An 18,240-nucleotide genomic window follows, 5' to 3' on the forward strand; every position below is an offset into this window, starting at 1 on the left:
TCCACTTGACTTTCCTTTAATTAGTAAGGGTTAACTAAGTGGTAGCAATGAACAATTCTCATCACAATTGAGAAGGATAACTAGGATAGGACTTCTAGTTCTCACACCTTTCCAAGAGCCTTTTATAGTTTTTAGTTTATTTTCATTGCCATTTACTTTTCATGCTCCTTATCCAAAACCCCAAAATAACTCATAACCAATAACAAGATACTTCATTGTAATTCCTAGGGAGAACGACCCGAGGTCCAATACTTCGGTTTATAAATTTTAGGGGTTTGTACTAGTGACAAACAACTTTTTGTATGAAAGGATTATTGTTTGGTTTAGGAACTATACTTGCAACGAGAATTCATTTGTGAAATTCTAAACCATCAAAAATCCAATCATCAAGGGCTGGTATTAATGTGGAAGGACGATGAAGATATTAATATTATTCAACATGCTGATTTTTTTATTCATTTCACCTGGAGAGACAATGTGCAGAACAGAATTTGGGAGATTTTTGGAGTACATTTGCATAATGAGGAGGCCCAACGAAACGTTCAATACAATCAGATTTTAAATATGCTAGAAACGGTTGGAGAAAATATTTTGATTAGTGGTGATTTTAATGCTATCTCAGCCTTTAGTGAAAAAGAGGGAGGAAGAACGAAATCTATATCTTCTATTCAAGCTTTTCAAGACTTTATTAATGGAGGCAACCTGGTTAATCTTGGATATGAAGGTAGTATGTTCACATGGAGTAATAAACAGGCAGGAGTTAGCCTTATTAAAGAGAGATTGGATAGATGTTTGGCCTTTATTCAGTGAAAACAGAATTACCCAAATGACTCGGTTGTGCACTTAGATGACACAGGATCTGACTATAGACCGTTTCTGATTTCTTCAGATAGAGCAAGTTTTAAAATAAAGAGGAGGTTCATATTCCAGGAAAGATGGTGTGATAGCGAAGAAACTAGACATGTGGTGGTAAATTCGTGGCATATGGAGGTTGAAGGTTCTCCGATGTTTATATTATTCAGCAAGCCTAAACAATGTAGACACAATTTGGTTGCATGGCAAAAAAATTCGTCTACTAACTCGAAGAAAAACATTGCTGAATTGAACTTAAAACTAAATATAGAGAAGGATAAAGGTGCGGGAGCTGACACCACTATAATCCGGGTCTTAGAGGCGAAACTAGAGGATGAATATGAGAGGGAGGAAGGATTTTGGAAAGAAAAGGCCAGGGTGCAATAGTTGCATTGGGGTGAGAAGAACACAAAGTCCTTTCATGCCAAATTTCATATGCGGAGCAGCAAAAATAAATTGCACAGGCTGAAAAGTGATTCAGGTGAGCTTGGTACTAATGCAGAACAAATAGCTAGTATTGCACAACAATATTTTGAAAACCTATTTACTACTTCTAACCCAAAAGAACCGACTGAGGAGCTGAAGGGGTTGAATAGAAGGGTAGATAACAATACCAATCGAATGCTAGCTAGACCAATCTCGGATCAAGAAGTCAAAGATGCAGTTTTCTCTATTAATCCTCTCTTGGCACCTGGAGAGGACAGATGATTCACTGCAAAATTCTATCAGTTTTTCTGGGATACTATCAAAAGGATGTTCTTAATACTTGTCATAGCTTCTTTGAGGGAGAGAAGATGCTCAGAGCCTTCAATCATATGCACATATATTTAATTCCTAAAGTCCCTAATATTAGCAAGATAAACAAGGCCAAATAAGGCCTATCAGTCTTAGTACTATTTTTTATAAAATTATCTCTAAAATTTTGGTGCATAGATTACAACATACTATGAACAGAATCATTAGCGATAATCAAAGTGCGTTTATAAAGGGTTGGCTTATTAGTGATAATGTATTGATTGCTCCCGAGTTTATGTATTTTTTGAAGAATAAGAGGTTTGGAGATGAAGAACTAGCATTGAAAGTAGATATGAACAAAGCTTATAGTCGGGTTGAATGAAAATTCATTTGGGCTATTATGGATAAATTGGGTTTTTGTAGAATGTGGATGGAGTGGATGAAGGAATGTGTAACAACTATTTCCTACTCTGTTGTTGTGGAAGGACAACTTCATGGTTACTTTAAACCATGTAGGAGATTGCGACAAGGCGACCCCCTTTTTCCCTATCTATTTCTATTCTGTGCAGAAGGATTCTCCCATCTGCTCCACAGAGGAGAACAGAAGAATGAAATCGGTGGAATACGTTTGAACTACAGATGTCCTTACATGACTCATCTATTTTTGGCAGATGAATCAATTATATTTAGTAAGGCAACACCCCAAGTATGTGCTAACATAGTCCAAATTCTACAATCTTATAGTGAGGTGAGTGGACAAATGGTTAATCTACAAAAGTCTTTATTTTTCATAAAAAATACTATTCCTGAAACCCGAGATACTTTATTTGATATTCTCAACATTTCCCATATTGGGAACCAAGATAAATATTTGGGTCTGCCCTCAGTGATACAGAGATCGAAGAAGGCAACCTTTAATTATATCAAGGATTGGGTGACAAAGAAATTATAACATTGAAAAAATCCCTCTTATCAGCTAGCGGTAGAGAAATATTGATTAAAGTCGTAGCCACTGCCATTTTGATATATACGTTGGGGTGTTTCAAGTTGCCTGAGACTCTTATAGAGGACATACAGCATATGATAATGAGATTCTGGTGGCAACAAAAGGAGAATGAAAGAAGACAACACTGGATTGGTTGGGATATAATCTGTAGACCTCAAACTTAGAGAAAATTAAATTTCATGGATTTAAAAGCCTTTAATCTAGCTATGCTAGAAAAACAAGGCTAAAGAATCATCTCTCGACCTCACTCTCTATTAGGCAAAGTGCTAAAAAGTAAATACTTTATATACACTTCCTTTCTAAGGGCAAAGATAGGCTATAATCCCTTCATGGGGGTGGCACAGTATTTTGGAAGGACGGAAAATTATCGAAGAAGGCTGTTTATGGATAAAAGGACGAGGTGACAACATCAGGTTCTTTGAAGATAAATGGTTAAAACAAGTTGATTATAGCTCAATTCACTGCAATACTATTTTCAACAACCAAATTGGATGAGTTTCACAGCTAATAGACCACAACAAATAATGGAAAAGAGATATTATAGAAGCAACATTTCAACCAAACATTGCACATATTATTCTACAAACTCTAACAAGTAGAGGGAAATATTCGCTAACCTGACCAGCAGAGCGAACTGGATAATACTCTGTTTAATTTGGTTACACCTATGCCTTCAGAATGCTCCACGATCTACTGAAATTGCTACCAGAAATTTATCAACAGAAATAAATGTAGAGAACTCTTTGAAAGATCTAATGCCTTTCCAAAGCTAAAAATTTTCTCTGGCGTGCTCTTCACAATGGTCTTCCAGTGTGGTGGAAGTTGAACCACCGATTCTCAATAGCTCTGTCACAATGTCCTAGATGCCCAAATTTTTCTAAATAGGTGACCCACTGCTTGACCTCATGCTCTCAATCAAGACAAGTATAGTGTTTGGAAAGGATCCAACCATCAGAAATGGCAGGGGATGACGATATATTCTGAAAATGGTGGGTGCATGTGAGTGGAATGATGATAAGAGAAGAAGGAGGAAACAGAAAAATAGTAAAGGGCAGCCTTCACCCTTTGACAAATTTGGAAAGTACGTAATATGAAGATTTTCGAAGACAAGAATTTCTCTCCTTTTGATATTTTTTCCATAGCAGATAAGATGGAAGAGAAATTTGCTGCAAAGATGCTACATTGATAAAGTAACTATTGAATTCTTAATCTCGATTGTTTTAAAATAAGTAATGTGAGAGTGTCTCGTTTTATTATTATTATTATTATTATTATTATTATTATTATTATTATTATTGTGCTGTCCAAAGTTGGACCATTTCTATTTATTACTTAATTCTTTTAATTAATAATATTATATTTTATATTTGAAAAAGAAAACACACTCATAATAGTTAATTTCTTAGATTTTTTCTTCTACTATAGCCGAAATTCTATGCAACTAAATAATCCACATTTTACTTATTTGTATTTTGATTTATAGGTACATTTGGGTTGGGTTATAACTAATGGAGTAGTTTCATTTTACATTCAATTCAATTCATATATGGTTGGTTGGAGTTAATACTTAAAATGATTCTCGAAATTTGACCACCGACTTAATTTGACCCTCTAATTTTTAATTGATCCAATTTATACCATAAAATTTTAAAGGGTGGCTCAGATTGACCATTTCGTCCAACTCCGTCACTGGAGTGATGACGTGGCACCCAAACCTCACTACATGTCTCTCCTTCTTCCTCTTACCATCGCCATCATCACTTCCCCTCTACCAACACCCTCCCTCTCCCAACAAACAACAACATTCACAATCCACCAACACCCACATATTTCCATCGCCATTTATGAATGACCTTTCTATTATTTGATCTTTCTCTTTTTCGCCATCATCATCACCATCTTCTCTCTACCATCGTCTTTCCTCCCCAACAAATAACATTAACAATCACTAACATTAACAAATTAAAGAGAAATAGAAAAAAAAAAAAAGAAATACAACACCACACTTTAGATCCCTCTTAATAGGAACACAAAGATGGGTGCAATGGGTGAGGATGTTTTGAATTTGGAGCAATGGGTGGTGTGACCTTGTGATTGTTGGTAACATTGGAAATGTATTGTTCAACATGTATGCTAAGTGTGGTAGAAGAGAGGTAATGATGGCGATGGTAAGAGCAAGAAGGAGAGACATGTAGTGAGGTCCGGGTCCCACATCATCACTCCAGTGACGAAATTAGACAAAAGGGTCGACCTGAATCTAACTTTACAATTTTAAAGTATAAATTAAGTCAATTAAAAATTAGAGGTCAAATTGAATCGATGGTCAAATTTTGAGAATCATTTTGAATATTAACTCGGTTGGTTGTGTTCTGGCGTGCAATATATATAATTATGAGATATGTATTGTTCCTCAATTTTGTATATGGCCTATGGCATAGTATGCATTAATGAAAGGGGTCAAGGATGGATAACCATACGTGCAATTTTATGATTATTGTACACGCCAATCATTGGAATTTGGAAGGTACAAGAGTGCATTAAATAAAAAATGAAACCCACCAAAACATCGCATTAAAATGGATAAGTGCACTGTAGTATGTATAGAATGGGTACCCCTACAGCTGTCTTACAAAAGAGTGCATTATTATTTAGGTTTAAAATTCTTGGTTGCCATAGCAATAGCATTAATTAATCAATTCTCGTATATATCTTTTGCCATGCGTGTGTGATAGATTCATATATGTGACTCGTGTCCAATTAGAAATAGGAGGGGACCATGCAATATGCATGCATGATGCATGGATATGGCATCTATTCTAATCTCATAAAAGGATGGACATACACACAAATGAAGTCACCTACCCAACCAAATTAAAAGAACATATCATAATGCGTCCAATTCTCTATTTTCGTCCACTTTAAATTATTTTTTCAGAATAAGACCAAGTTGTTTGTTTGGACTATGGGTGGTGGTTGATAGTAGTACGGCCAATTAAACAACGTCAAAGAAGCTTATCTTGTTCATGCTTTTCAGGGGATTTCTCCTACTTTTCCGTATTGCCCTCTTCTCCAACACTGCAAATAAACAATCCCTAATTATTTAAGCCATTATTCACATCCCTAACTTTGGGATTTTTTTTTTTATAAAAAATCTAATAATCAGACCTATTAATCGGAGAAAGAGAAATAGAAATAAACATAGATTTAATTATGATCATTTTATATATTTAGGACTTGGTTGTGAAGAAGGTGCGTGCAACAAGCGAAGCATACATATAATTAATCAAGATCGGAATCTTGGACTTGAGGAAATTGGTGTGAAGAGTTGTTCCATTCTCTCCCTAGCTAGCTAGGTTGTTCTCAGATGGATGAGGAGGATTTATGAAATTGAAAGAGAGCCACATATTACTAATTTAGTCAGTTCGTTCTTCCAACTTGTCGGTTTAATTTATCAGCTATATATCTTATTTTACACATGAAAAACACACAAGAAAACCAGTGTCATACATTTTCTATAAAATTATTGTTGCTCACTGTCTTTTCTTGTCTCAATTCAACCACACTGACTTTTACTGCTCTAATGATCTACTACTTATGAGAGGTCAAGTTCACGTTAATTAATATATTAGCAAGGTTGTCTAGTAAATATTATTATTCTTTGTTAATATTTTGTTAGTAATAATTTATATTTATATTTATAGAGATTTTATATCCACAAAATATATAATTTATAATTTTATATTTATTAAAATTTGTACATATAAATTAATAAAATATATTTATTAAAAATAATTTAATATTTATACTGATTAAGGATAAACCACAATACTAAATCAAATGGGAGGATAAATTATAGGATTCGATCAATTGCAAAAATGTAATATGGATCACCCAAAAGCATGTTTTTATGTAATTTAAATAAAACTAATTCAAAATTTTAAATCAGAAATAATTCGAATCATATCAATTCGAATTAGTAAGAAAGTGTAATTCGAATTTGATCAATTCAAATTATGCATAGGGTAGTTCGAATCACACTGATTCAAATTATAAGGTGAGTTATTCGTTATGCAATTCAAATCTAGCTTATTCGAATTATATATATAATTCGAAATTGTCTGTTTTTAATTATGAAGTCCCAAACGTGTATAAGTATGGTATGAACGTGAATTTCTCTCATTAGAGTGAAACACAATGGCTGGTGAGGAGAGCTTTTTAGTGTTGGTGCACCATAGAGGGTCCATTAAGAAAAAAACACGCTCTAGTGTGAAGTTCACTGATAAGGATCCCCTCAGTATTTTTATGAGACCCACGACGAGCTTCGATGACTTCCTGAATTCTATAATACAGAAACTTGGGCTGCAAGGTGTGAAACAGGTGGAGAAGTTATTCTATCGCATTTCGATAGATCTCAGTGCTGCGAGATGACGTGAAGTACAACTCTTTCGTCATAGGGAGTGACGAGGATTTGGAGGTTCTGTTCCATTGTCGTCGGCAGTTTCCCGAGGTCAGGACACCTGAGCTGTTGGCAAAGCTAGTTGATGTGGTCTCTAGCTCAGGAGGTTCAAACCGAAATACCCAGACGCCAGGTATGGTAGCAGGTTCTAGTCCGAGACCTGTTGGTGCATCTTCATCCGTGCCTGTGATTGCACCTCGGGACAAGCCTATCGCCTCCCTGTCGTTCACTGTTGATCTCAACCGCAGTGGTGGCGGAGAGGTTGGTATCGTTGATAGGGTGCCAATTCCCTTACAGTGTGGGGCACCGGCTGGTATGGATAATGCATTTCCGGATGATGATGACGATGATGATGTGGAGCCGGACATCATTGCTGATGATAGTGGTGATGACATTGCAGTGAGTAATTCAGCTGGGGCTGGCGGTGGTTCTAGCTCTGGGACTTAGCAGTACCCTCCGCACTTTTCATCTTTGGACTTGGATGCCATGAGACAGGAGGGGGTTCTTGGAGAACCCACTGGATTTGGTGCCAGGGAAACCCAGGGTACCGGAGGTCTTACAATGTTTCAGGTTGGTCAGCAGTTTTAGGATAAAGAGGAGGTTGTGTTAAGTGTGAAGACGTATAGCATTCGACGCGGGGTACAGTACAAAGTGGTGGAGTCCGATTATTGCAAGAATCTTGGGAAGTGTACTGAATTATTCAGGAACTGGTGCACATGGTTGATTAGGATCAGTCTCCACCAGCGCAAGGGTATTTGGGAGGTAAAATGGTACAACAGACCTCATACGTGTCTGGCGACGTCGATTTCGAGCGATCACATGAGTCTTGATTATCATGTGATATCGGCCTTCATCATGCCAATGGTAAGAGCTGATTCATCCGTCTGCATCAAGGTACAGCTGTATGCGACAAAGGCACATTTCGGGTTTAGGCCGACTTATAGAAGGGTTTGGTTGGTTAAGCAGAAGGCCGTGGCACAGATTTACGGAGGTTGGGATGAGTCATACAACGAACTATTGCGGTGGGTATTAGGTGTACAACTGACATTGCCTGGTAGTGTTGCGGTGTTGAGGACAAGTCCTGTTCGAGTGGGGGGGCAGGTGGACGACTCGCAAGCCTATTTTCACCGGCTTTTCTGGACGTTCCCACCGTGTATTGAGGCATTCCGGCATTGCAAGCCGTTGGTGAGTATTGACGGGACCCATTTGTACGGTAAATACGGGACTCGATCTATCTGGTGCCACTCTATGACAGCAAAATATATCAGTGCTGTCACAAACCTCCATAACGTTGTATGCCGAGGCTCCAATATCTCCGGATGCACAACCTGAACAACGTCATGGGAGCTGTACGGCATCCAAATAAACTACGAATACAAACCGTCATCGTTCAGCTATGCAACCTTGCTAATCTTATAGAGATGATAATTAAAAGAAGTGGTTCAAATACTTACATCCCCAGCCTGTAAGAGATCTATCCTAAGCCTCCACATCGCAACTCGAGGTCCCTTCTCGCTCGCTGTAAGATTGTGACCTGACCACCTGCAACCCACGCCCATGTTATCACGAAATGAAACTAACATCGAGTAATATAACAGAAAAAATGTAGATATAATAAAATAATAGCAGATGACATAATAAAATAATAGCATACGATGAACCTAATGCCTCATAATTGTAACAATCAAATCATTTTGAGTATACTAGTACCTCGAGACCAAAGGCTAGCTAAACGTATCATATCCAGGAAACCGCCAGAAGATTCATGACTGAGGTAGCTGTAACGGTCCGGCTAACTTCACCACGTGTCTGTTCACCGTGCGGCACATGCACCGATATAACCACGAGAGAGCAGCTGATCCCCAGCTGTACCCACCCATGTCCTCAAGCATAGCTATGTATGAGAGCCACCTAATGTGAATGCGATTGCCAGACTTATCGGCAAATAACTGAGTCCCTAATAGCATCATGATATAGGTATGGGCATACCTCCTAACAGTGGGCTCATCGGCTCCCTCAGGAAGCTCTCCAAATGTCTCCTGGACTGCAAACTTCTGGATTTGGTTCGCAGGAGGTAATGCACCCAGTAGTTCCTCGAACCACATCCAAGCTGGCCGACCACTCTCGATGTACGTTTGAAAATCTGTCAGGCAACTACTAACATAATGTCCATCGATCGGCAATCCTAACTGGTACGCCACGTCCTGTAGTGTAATGGCGCACTCTCCGAACGACATATGAAACATGTGCGTCTCCGGACGCTAGCGCTCCACGAACGCACTAACCAGGGGTTCATCCAGCATAAACCATCTCTCGTTCAGTCTGGCGAGATGGTACAAACCGGCCATATGTAAGTACGGAACATACATCTCATCTAGACGCATACCCTGCTGCCGTCACATGCTCTCAATACATCGGTGGAGTTGCATAAAGAATGTACCAAAATGTCTCTCAGTTCGGAACATATTCATACAACATCATTCAATAATGTACACTACCAAATAATATAACGCCTTAACATGGAAAATAACATCATATATCCATCAAACTGTGTCTCTATTGAGCAAATATCTTTAAATCATATTTCTTAAAAAACAAAAAAAATAAAATTACGATATAAAAATTTGGATTACTCATTACTATTCATGTTAAAAAAACCTAACTTCTATAAAGTTACACCCGATTTTGCCCTTACTTCTCACATTATCATATTTATTTGTGATCACTAATAAACCACTAGCAAAAACCTCTTATATAACAATCATATCTAGCTTAACAACGGTAAATAATGACTACCAATCTAACGTATATAAGGCAATAATATGAAAAAAACACATTAAATCCTAAATTAAAGGCAAAAGTTCGCACTAACCTCCTCATTGATGACACCGGCTATATGGACGACCCCATCTAAACGATAAAGTCGGTCGGGTTATCCCCCATCGGCTGAATATTTTGTTCAACCCTTTGTTGGAGTCGTTTGGAAAGACTTTTCTCTAAAATTTGGTGGGGTAAGGGTTTGAAATAGTGGTTCGAATGAGGTTATTTCGAACTTTATTTATAGGCAAAAGCATTGTAATTCAAATTGGAGCATTTCGAAATACCATGGGTAGCTAGTTCGTTGGTAATTCGAATTAGTATGCTTCGAATTACTATGAGCGTTGAAACTGGGTGCTAGTTCAAATCACTCCAATTCGAACTAGTGTGGGTTTGTGTCTGTAATTCAAATCAGGGTGTTCGAATTACTATAATGGTTTGATCCAGGCCTAATTTAAATTGTACCAATTCGAATTACTATGTGCACATATAATTCGAAATAATCTGATTCAAATTACTATTGATTAGTGTAATTCGATTGGGTCTATTTTGGACTACATAAAAATGTCCTCCTAGTAAATCCTTGTCATATTTTTCTCTTTGGTAAAATTATGTGAAATCTATTTCAACTTAGTTTATATACGTCTTTTGCCCATTTATTAATTTAAAGTTTTTTAATTTTTTTCACCCAATCAATATGCGGTGTTTGATCGCAATGAGCATTGGCAAGTGGAATGAGAGCATATTTGTTGGTCACATCCTACCATGCCTTTGATTTGCAATAGCTAACTCTTCATAATTGGTGTATTATATAGAAAATGGATTCTCTCCAATTTTTTTAATACTTGACAGAATTCAGTGTGATCTTTCACCTTTGATTCTATAAGTGGGATAAAAAATAAATGAGAGAGAGAGTAATGAATGGTTAAATTAAACACTACACATCATCTATTTTTTTTTACTGAAAAGGATCCACTCCCGTATCATATATGCCCTAAATTCATCTTTGTATATCAAGTAGGTAAACAATCCAGATGGTGAATAATGTGAATAATAAATTGAGAATTTAGCTTAACAAAAAAAAAACACCACTTAAATTAATCAAATAAAAAATTTCATTTAATTATTCTAAAATTTTAATTATCTCTTATACTCTAATTTACTAAATTAATTTATCAAATCAACATTTTCTTTTCAAATTTTCTGCTGCCGTTCCTTCATCAATCATCCTCCTTCATCGGCGTCAATCTCCCTTTCACCGGACATCGTCATCGCCTCCCGGATTCATCACGCCGTCACCGCTTCACCAACCACCCCATTTTCTAGCGCCACTCTCTCCCTCACCGGAAATTGAAGTCGCCGCATGTATTCTTCTCATCGTCGCAAGATCGTCATCAAACAACCATCCACGTAGTTATTAAAAATAATCATCCGACTGCCTAGTGAAATGATTATCTAGTACATACTTGTTAATTGTATATACTTAAACCGAACCGAACAAAATAAGTATCCAATTAAGAATTAAAATAACCAACTGCATATCTAGTGAATTGAACATCTAGCACATTTGTGGGGTGGAGAGAGTCGACGGCGAGGCGTGGAGGCAGGGGAGGAGATCAGGCGACAGAGCAGCCATGCCACGACAACTTCGGCTAGCAGGCGAGGTTGCGAATCTGCTCCGTGGGTTTCAAACCCAAACGGGTAGCAGTCAGAAATAGAAGAAGAGGAGGAGTCGAATTAGTGGGAGGAAGAATGGCGTCGATGAGGTGCGGTACAACAGCAGCAACGACGCAACAGGGAGAACAGACAATGAAAATAACGTGCGTCTTGGACAACACAACAGTAGTAGGCGGCAGCATTGAGACTTGTTGGGACAGCAGTAAGATTTGTGTGACGGGAAAGAAAACACGTGTGTTGACACAAGGTGAAGGTGTAAAAAATACGTAACGTGAATATATTTAATTATTAATTTTAATTTTATCTTATTTTTTAATTTATTATTCATATTATTCACAATTATTATTATTATTTTTATGTGTTTTTTTTTTTTTTTACCTAAAGAGCACCTCCATGAATAAAAGTGATAAATGTTAATAATATACAACCCACAAAATCAAAGTTAAGGGATAAATTAGTATCAATTTTTTTTTATACTGTTCTAATAATTAATGTCATCCTTTAGAAAGTCAGAATATGCGGCTGACTTTAAAGTTTAAAAGCAACAAGAACAATCTGTATATATGATATCGATTTTTAATTTTTATCTCAGGAATTCTAAAATAAAGATTGGACAAATATAGGAGGAGGGCATGGCTTATCCTATATGAGACAGAAGAACAACAATGGGGAAACATACACTATATAGTACGTATATAGCTTCATAATTGAATCTCCAAAAAGTAAATGTTAGTTAGGCATCAGCCAGAATGAAGAAAAGAGCCGTGCTACTTGGTGATTACGATTAACTAGTCCACTACTGTATTACCCACCCTTTAGTTAAGGGACATTAAAACGTTTTTATGTTCATAATGCAAGTTGATGATTTGTTTACTTGGTTCACAACTTTCACTTGTTAGAGGTTGAAAACTACCTGTTCCTATGTTAAAATAAAATTTTCCATAATATATATTTGATATTTTTTTAATAAAAAATGTTAAAGATTAACAAGTTTTATAATTTATAGTTATCAATTAGTCATTATTAATAAATTTAATAATATAAAATTATATCTAATAATATAAAATTATTCACTTTTTTTTGTTGCTTAAATATATATATATATATATATATATATATATATATATATAGTATTTAAACACTTAACTAAAACCTACTAATTGATATAGGGGTGGCAATATGTACCTTATCCCCGGGTATCCAATCCGACCCCACCCGATCGGGTAGGATTGCCAATCCAATCCGCAGCGAGTAAGGTAGGGTGCGGATAGGGTTCTCGTACGGGTCGGGTAGGGTGCGGGTTGAGCCTCGACCCTACCCGACCAACCCATACTATATATATGTTTATGTTATATACTTATACAAAAATATGTTTTAAGTGGATGTTGAATCAAAGACCTCTCACTAAATGCAAAAGATACTTAACCACTAAAAGAAAATCATTAATTGATAATTTAATATTTTTTTTTACGTAAAAATCAGTTCTATTTTAAATTATCATCAAGTTATATAATAATGTTGTATATTTTTTGTAACCCACGGATATGGTCGAGTATCCGTGGGTTAAAAGCGGGTAGGGTTCGGGTTGGGATATTCTCAACCCGCGGGTAGAGTATGGTTGAGTTTATATAAAAATCTCAATCTGTAACAACCACCCTTCTAGAAACAAAATTAAATTTAAAATTTGAAAATCAGTTAGGAGATAAGCTTAGAATTTTGAAATTTTGTATAGGAACCTAGTAATCACCCTCCGTTTGAAATTTAAAATATCCCAACCACCCTATCCCCAAATGTATATAATAGGGGAGCACCTATAGATAGAAAAATCACTCCTCTCAAACACTAATCCTCTCCCTTCTCTCTCTACAAAGAAATAATATTCTGCGGACAAACACAAGAGGCAAGCTCAAAGAAGCGTTAGGAAAAAGAGTAGGGAATTACGTTTTTAAAATGCTTGACATGTGTTATGTTCCATTTTTATTTTCTTCCATTCACGAATGTTATCATGGAATTAATTATCTTTCACTCATCCTTTATTCATGTTGATCATGTTTGTCCACCATGTCATTCATGTCTTCTTGAATCATTAGTATATGTCTCCTTGTGATGTTCATTCAATTATTCACTATACTCATTTTGTACTCTTTCATATGATTACATTGTTAATATTCCCTTAGATCGAGAGTACATGCCTGCTTATAATGCTTATTCAATCTCCTATATTATTATATCAATATTCCCTTAGGGCCGAGAGTACATGCCTTTTGTCATACTGTCTTGTTCGACATACCATATTCTATTATATGCATATGCGTGATCTCTTACATTATTATATTATTATTTATAATATTTTATTCAAATATTTAATATACCCTATTATTATGTGCATGTAATTATGTTATTATTACTCTTTTAAAGTCGAGAGTACATGCTTTCTTAAATATTTTATGCAATTATTTAAAATGCTCTATTTTCTGCACTTTGATAGGACCTCTTTCAATCCATGCTATTATATTACCAAGATCTTTTAATTAGAAAATCCATACACATGCTAGAGTCTTATGATTTTCATATATCCCTTTATCATCACAATTGTCCCTTTTCTTGCATGATCTCTTCTTATATGATTTTTTCTCTCGTGTATGTTTAAACAACCTAATTGTAAATTGAACTGAGGGAATGATCCTTCGGTAAGGGAAGGTGACCCCCAAAGAGAAGATATCGATATGATCCTTCGGTAAGGGAAGGTGATCGATCGAGATGATCCTTCGATAAGGAAAGGTGATCGAAAAACGTTTGGGATAAGAACCTTCGGTAAGGGAAGGGGACTATCCCATCAATTTTATATAATAATACATCTTTTTTATATGACTCCCTTCTTGTGTATGTCTAAATAACCTTGATTGTAAATTAAACTGAGGGAATGATCCTTCGGTAAGGGAAGGTGACCCCCAAAGACAAGATATCGATATGATCCTTCGGTAAGGGAAGGTGATCGATCGAGATGATCCTTCGGTAAGGGAAGGTGATCGCCAAGACGTTTGGGATAAGAACCTTCGGTAAGGGAAGGGGACTCCCACTTATACCGGTTTGAGCTCAATACCCTCCATAAAAGTTATAAATTAAGAAAGGAGAAGGCATGAATGAAAGTTCGTTTTCTATGTTTTTCTTTTAGATTTAATTATGATTATGTTGATGTTACTTAAGATGTTATTCTTCTATTTTCCTATATGCTTTCCTTTTTTGCACACATGTTTTACAAGAAAGATGCATATTACATGCCATGTTATACGCTCCTTTTTTTAAATCCCGCACGTGGGCTGGAGATGGATATGGAGGTATTGCATAGCACTCCTATTGAGACGTTAGGTTCTCACTCCCTTTCTTTTTCCATACTGTCTCCAGAGGAACATTGGCGCAACGGAACCGGGTCTTCATTGCGCGAAAAGGTGTTGGAGGGAGACCCTTGGTACCTCGATTCGTGAATAACTAAAGAGTCCTGATCAAGGATAGGATAGGATGCAAGTATGGGAGCTTCTTCGACGAGATTAGTTTAGGACGTAATTAGTTTCTTTTCTTGTTTTAGTTTCCTATAAGTATTTTGAAACGTACTCATGGTTAAGATGTTATTTCACTTTTATTCAAATTCCAAAGTTTTAGTGCTACTCATTTTCCGCCTTACGCGCATTTACTCCTTCCTTGCGTAACGATTAAGTCATTCTTTTTCTTGATCAAGTGTGACACCTTATTTTAAAGACCTCCACGATAGGGTATATCTTAGGGTGTTACACAACCCGCGGGTAGGGTTAGGGTTGGATCCAAACCCTACCCTACCCTACCCATTGCCACCCCTAAATTGATATATATACTTTCATTTATTATTATATTTTTGTATCCTTAAATTAAATATAGATTTGTATAGTTATGTACTTATAGCTAGGTGTGTAGTTATTAACTTATTATCAAGGTTGCAAAAATCAGATTGTTCATTGAACTGGTCAAATAATCGGTTCAATAATTTAATGGTCCAACTGAAGTTGAACTGTGGTTGAATCGGTTTAATTAAATATACAGTAAAATTATAAAAAAAATTTAATATATAATAAAAAATTAAACAAACAAATTTTCAATTAAACAAAGACACTCCTCAATAGGAATCATAATTATCATTAAGTGTTCCATTGTTCCGAGCCTACCAACGGTGACAGTGACTAAGTTACGAGAAAGAGAGAGAGAAAGAAAGAGAGAAAGAATAGAGACGAAGCAGAAAAACGCCGACGAGAAGCGAACGTGCGTGAGCGATAGCGTTGAGAGAAGTCCATGACGACGTTGACAGAAGCCGACAACTAGGACCACAAGCCGATGACCAGACGACGCCAATGCCAGACGCTTCAGAGTTCATAGTTCAAAAGAACGACGCTGCTGACAGTTGCTTCGGTCTGCGACGGTGACGCTTTGATCCAGCGTTTGTTGGAGAAAGGTCGAAGAGGAAATTAGGATTGGGAGGTAAATGTCTTAACTGTCTTCGAAAAAGAAAGTAGCTCAACAGCGTTCAATTTACTTCAGCCTCTTTTTTTTTTCTTTTTTTACTAACGTCAAAACGACACCGTTTGGTAGCTTGAAAAAAAATTAATGTTTGCTAAAATTCAATTCGACCAATTTTTATATCAATTTTTTACATGACAGTTTTGTAAATAAATTAAACTGACCAAATAATAAATTTTCGATTAATCTAATTGAATCAACCAATTCGAGCCGATTTTCAAAACCTTGTTTATTACTATTATTGCCTTTTAAAAGTAATATTAACTAACGCAGTGGTGTCGTTTATATATAATTGAGTAACCTTTTTCAGCTAAAAGTAGGGTCAACCTTAGTAAGCCAATATTGAAACTACAACTAATCACTTATCAACTTGCTCCCTTCTAAGTTCCAAGTCCATTGTGTATTATTGATTGTTTATTTTAACTTACGACTTCATAAATAAAACAGGAAGCAACTTTGACTTAGTCATGCTCTTTTGTCGCGCAGCCGGCCTCCAATATAGTGCAGTCACTGTTGTTTTGATCAAAAGCAGATAATTAAAATACATGTTAAGATATAAAATATAATATATTAAAAATTAAATAATAATATATTTATTTATAAATATATAATAATTTATTTTTAGTATATCCATAATATGTTTTATTTTGATTAGATTAATCTAGAGAGAAACTACCGGTTTTTCAAAATAAAAATATCCCCAAGTTTGTGATTTTTAAAGGATTCCTTCCAAGAAACAGCTTGCATTGTTGGCCAGTTGGCCTTTTAACAAAAAGAAAATGTGAACATATAGAAGTTGTGTATATAATAATATGGGTTGAAAACTTGAAATAATGCAAATCAATTATTTAGGACCCATTTGACTTCCCATTTGGCTTCTTCTTGCCATTAATTATTTCTAGAAAAAAGGGGCTAATTCAATTTTTTGGAAACTGTGCATAATAATAATAATAATAATAATAATAATAATAATAATAATAATAATAATAATAAATCTTTATGTGAAGTGATTTTATTGTCTTGATTTAAAAGTTTTTTTTTTTTTACTTTACCAACATTTTTACATTAGAAAAGCTTATCCAAAATAAAATAAGGGATCAGAGTTACGCTCATTTAATTTATTTCCCAAGAGACTGAAGAAATAAAATCCAAAGCCATCCGTATGAAATCTCAGTTGAGTGCTTCTGACGATTGATGAACCTAAATCAATCACGGCCTCAATATTTAATTAACTTCTTAATATGTTGTTAGAATATGCGAGAAAAATATAAAATTGGTGAGAATGTTTAAGAATAGCATAAAACAACTAGGAAAATATAAATATTTGAAGAAAACCAAAAGATATGAAATATATTATTATACTCAATAATTTAATAAATAAAATAAGCCTCAGATTGGTACATGATGCTCCTGAACAAAACTATTATTTATTCCAAAGTTAGGAATACAATAATACCAAATGGAATGAATGATTGAATGAAACCATAAGCATCACGAACGCTGAAAGCAAGTTGAAATCAGCTTAAATCTCGAAATTGCAGCACAGGCATAACTAGGCCAAGTATATATGAGGTGGGCAAGCAGCAAAAGAACCTATCTCATTCTTCGAATTTTTTTTTTTTGCTTCATGCATATTTATCTGATATTTCTACTATATATTAGTCCAAATTAAATTAATAAAATATATAGCCATGTCTAGGATGCAAAAGGATGATTAATATAAAACGGGCTGGTTTTGTTACTTATACAGACATGATGAAACTAATATGGCGATTATTATGATTATTGGCTCACCAAATGCAAACACACCAACATTAGTTGTTGATGCACACGGGTGTGAGTTCTAATTTGAATTTATTATTATTAGAATAATTAGAGCCTTATCTTTAAGGTTTGCAAATTGGTTGCCGAAACTCTACACTTACTAAACATCTTGCTCCCTGTTAAGAAAAGTTTGAACCTATTGCGTTTCGTGCGCTACAACTATAGTTCCACAATAATAAATAATTAATTTGCACGGTTGGTTGCCCCTTTTAACACTTATTACTTTCTATTGTGAGTAAAAAGGAAATGTGTATATTTGTAATGGTAAAACATCATATATAACAAAATTATATTATTTATAGTTTTGTACCTTTTACTGTCTGTAATT

General features: G+C 35.5%; 1 protein-coding gene across 1 annotated transcript; it reads left to right on the forward strand.

Annotated features, from left to right (window-relative positions):
* Positions 1-4,752: 4,752 nt before the first annotated feature.
* Positions 4,753-8,381, forward strand: LOC107633886 (uncharacterized). Its single transcript, XM_016337480.1, has 4 exons — positions 4,753-4,761; positions 7,002-7,448; positions 7,545-7,619; positions 7,695-8,381. Exons 1-4 carry the CDS (start codon positions 4,753-4,755, stop codon positions 8,379-8,381), a joined length of 1,218 nt encoding a protein of 405 aa, XP_016192966.1.
* The last annotated feature ends 9,859 nt before the right edge of the window (positions 8,382-18,240 follow it).

This window comes from Arachis ipaensis, chromosome B3, assembly GCF_059453495.1.
Source record: "Arachis ipaensis isolate K30076 ecotype BB chromosome B3, ASM5945349v1, whole genome shotgun sequence".
NCBI lineage: Eukaryota > Viridiplantae > Streptophyta > Magnoliopsida > Fabales > Fabaceae > Arachis > Arachis ipaensis.

What these genes read in the sequence shown, in the direction of transcription:
- LOC107633886 (XM_016337480.1), top strand. An exon ending in ATAGTGGTGATGACATTGCA is followed by an intron (nt 7,449 to 7,544) that starts GTGAGTAATTCA and finishes GCCATGAGACAG; the next exon opens with GAGGGGGTTCTTGGAGAACC. An exon ending in GAGGTCTTACAATGTTTCAG is followed by an intron (nt 7,620 to 7,694) that starts GTTGGTCAGCAG and finishes CGCGGGGTACAG; the next exon opens with TACAAAGTGGTGGAGTCCGA.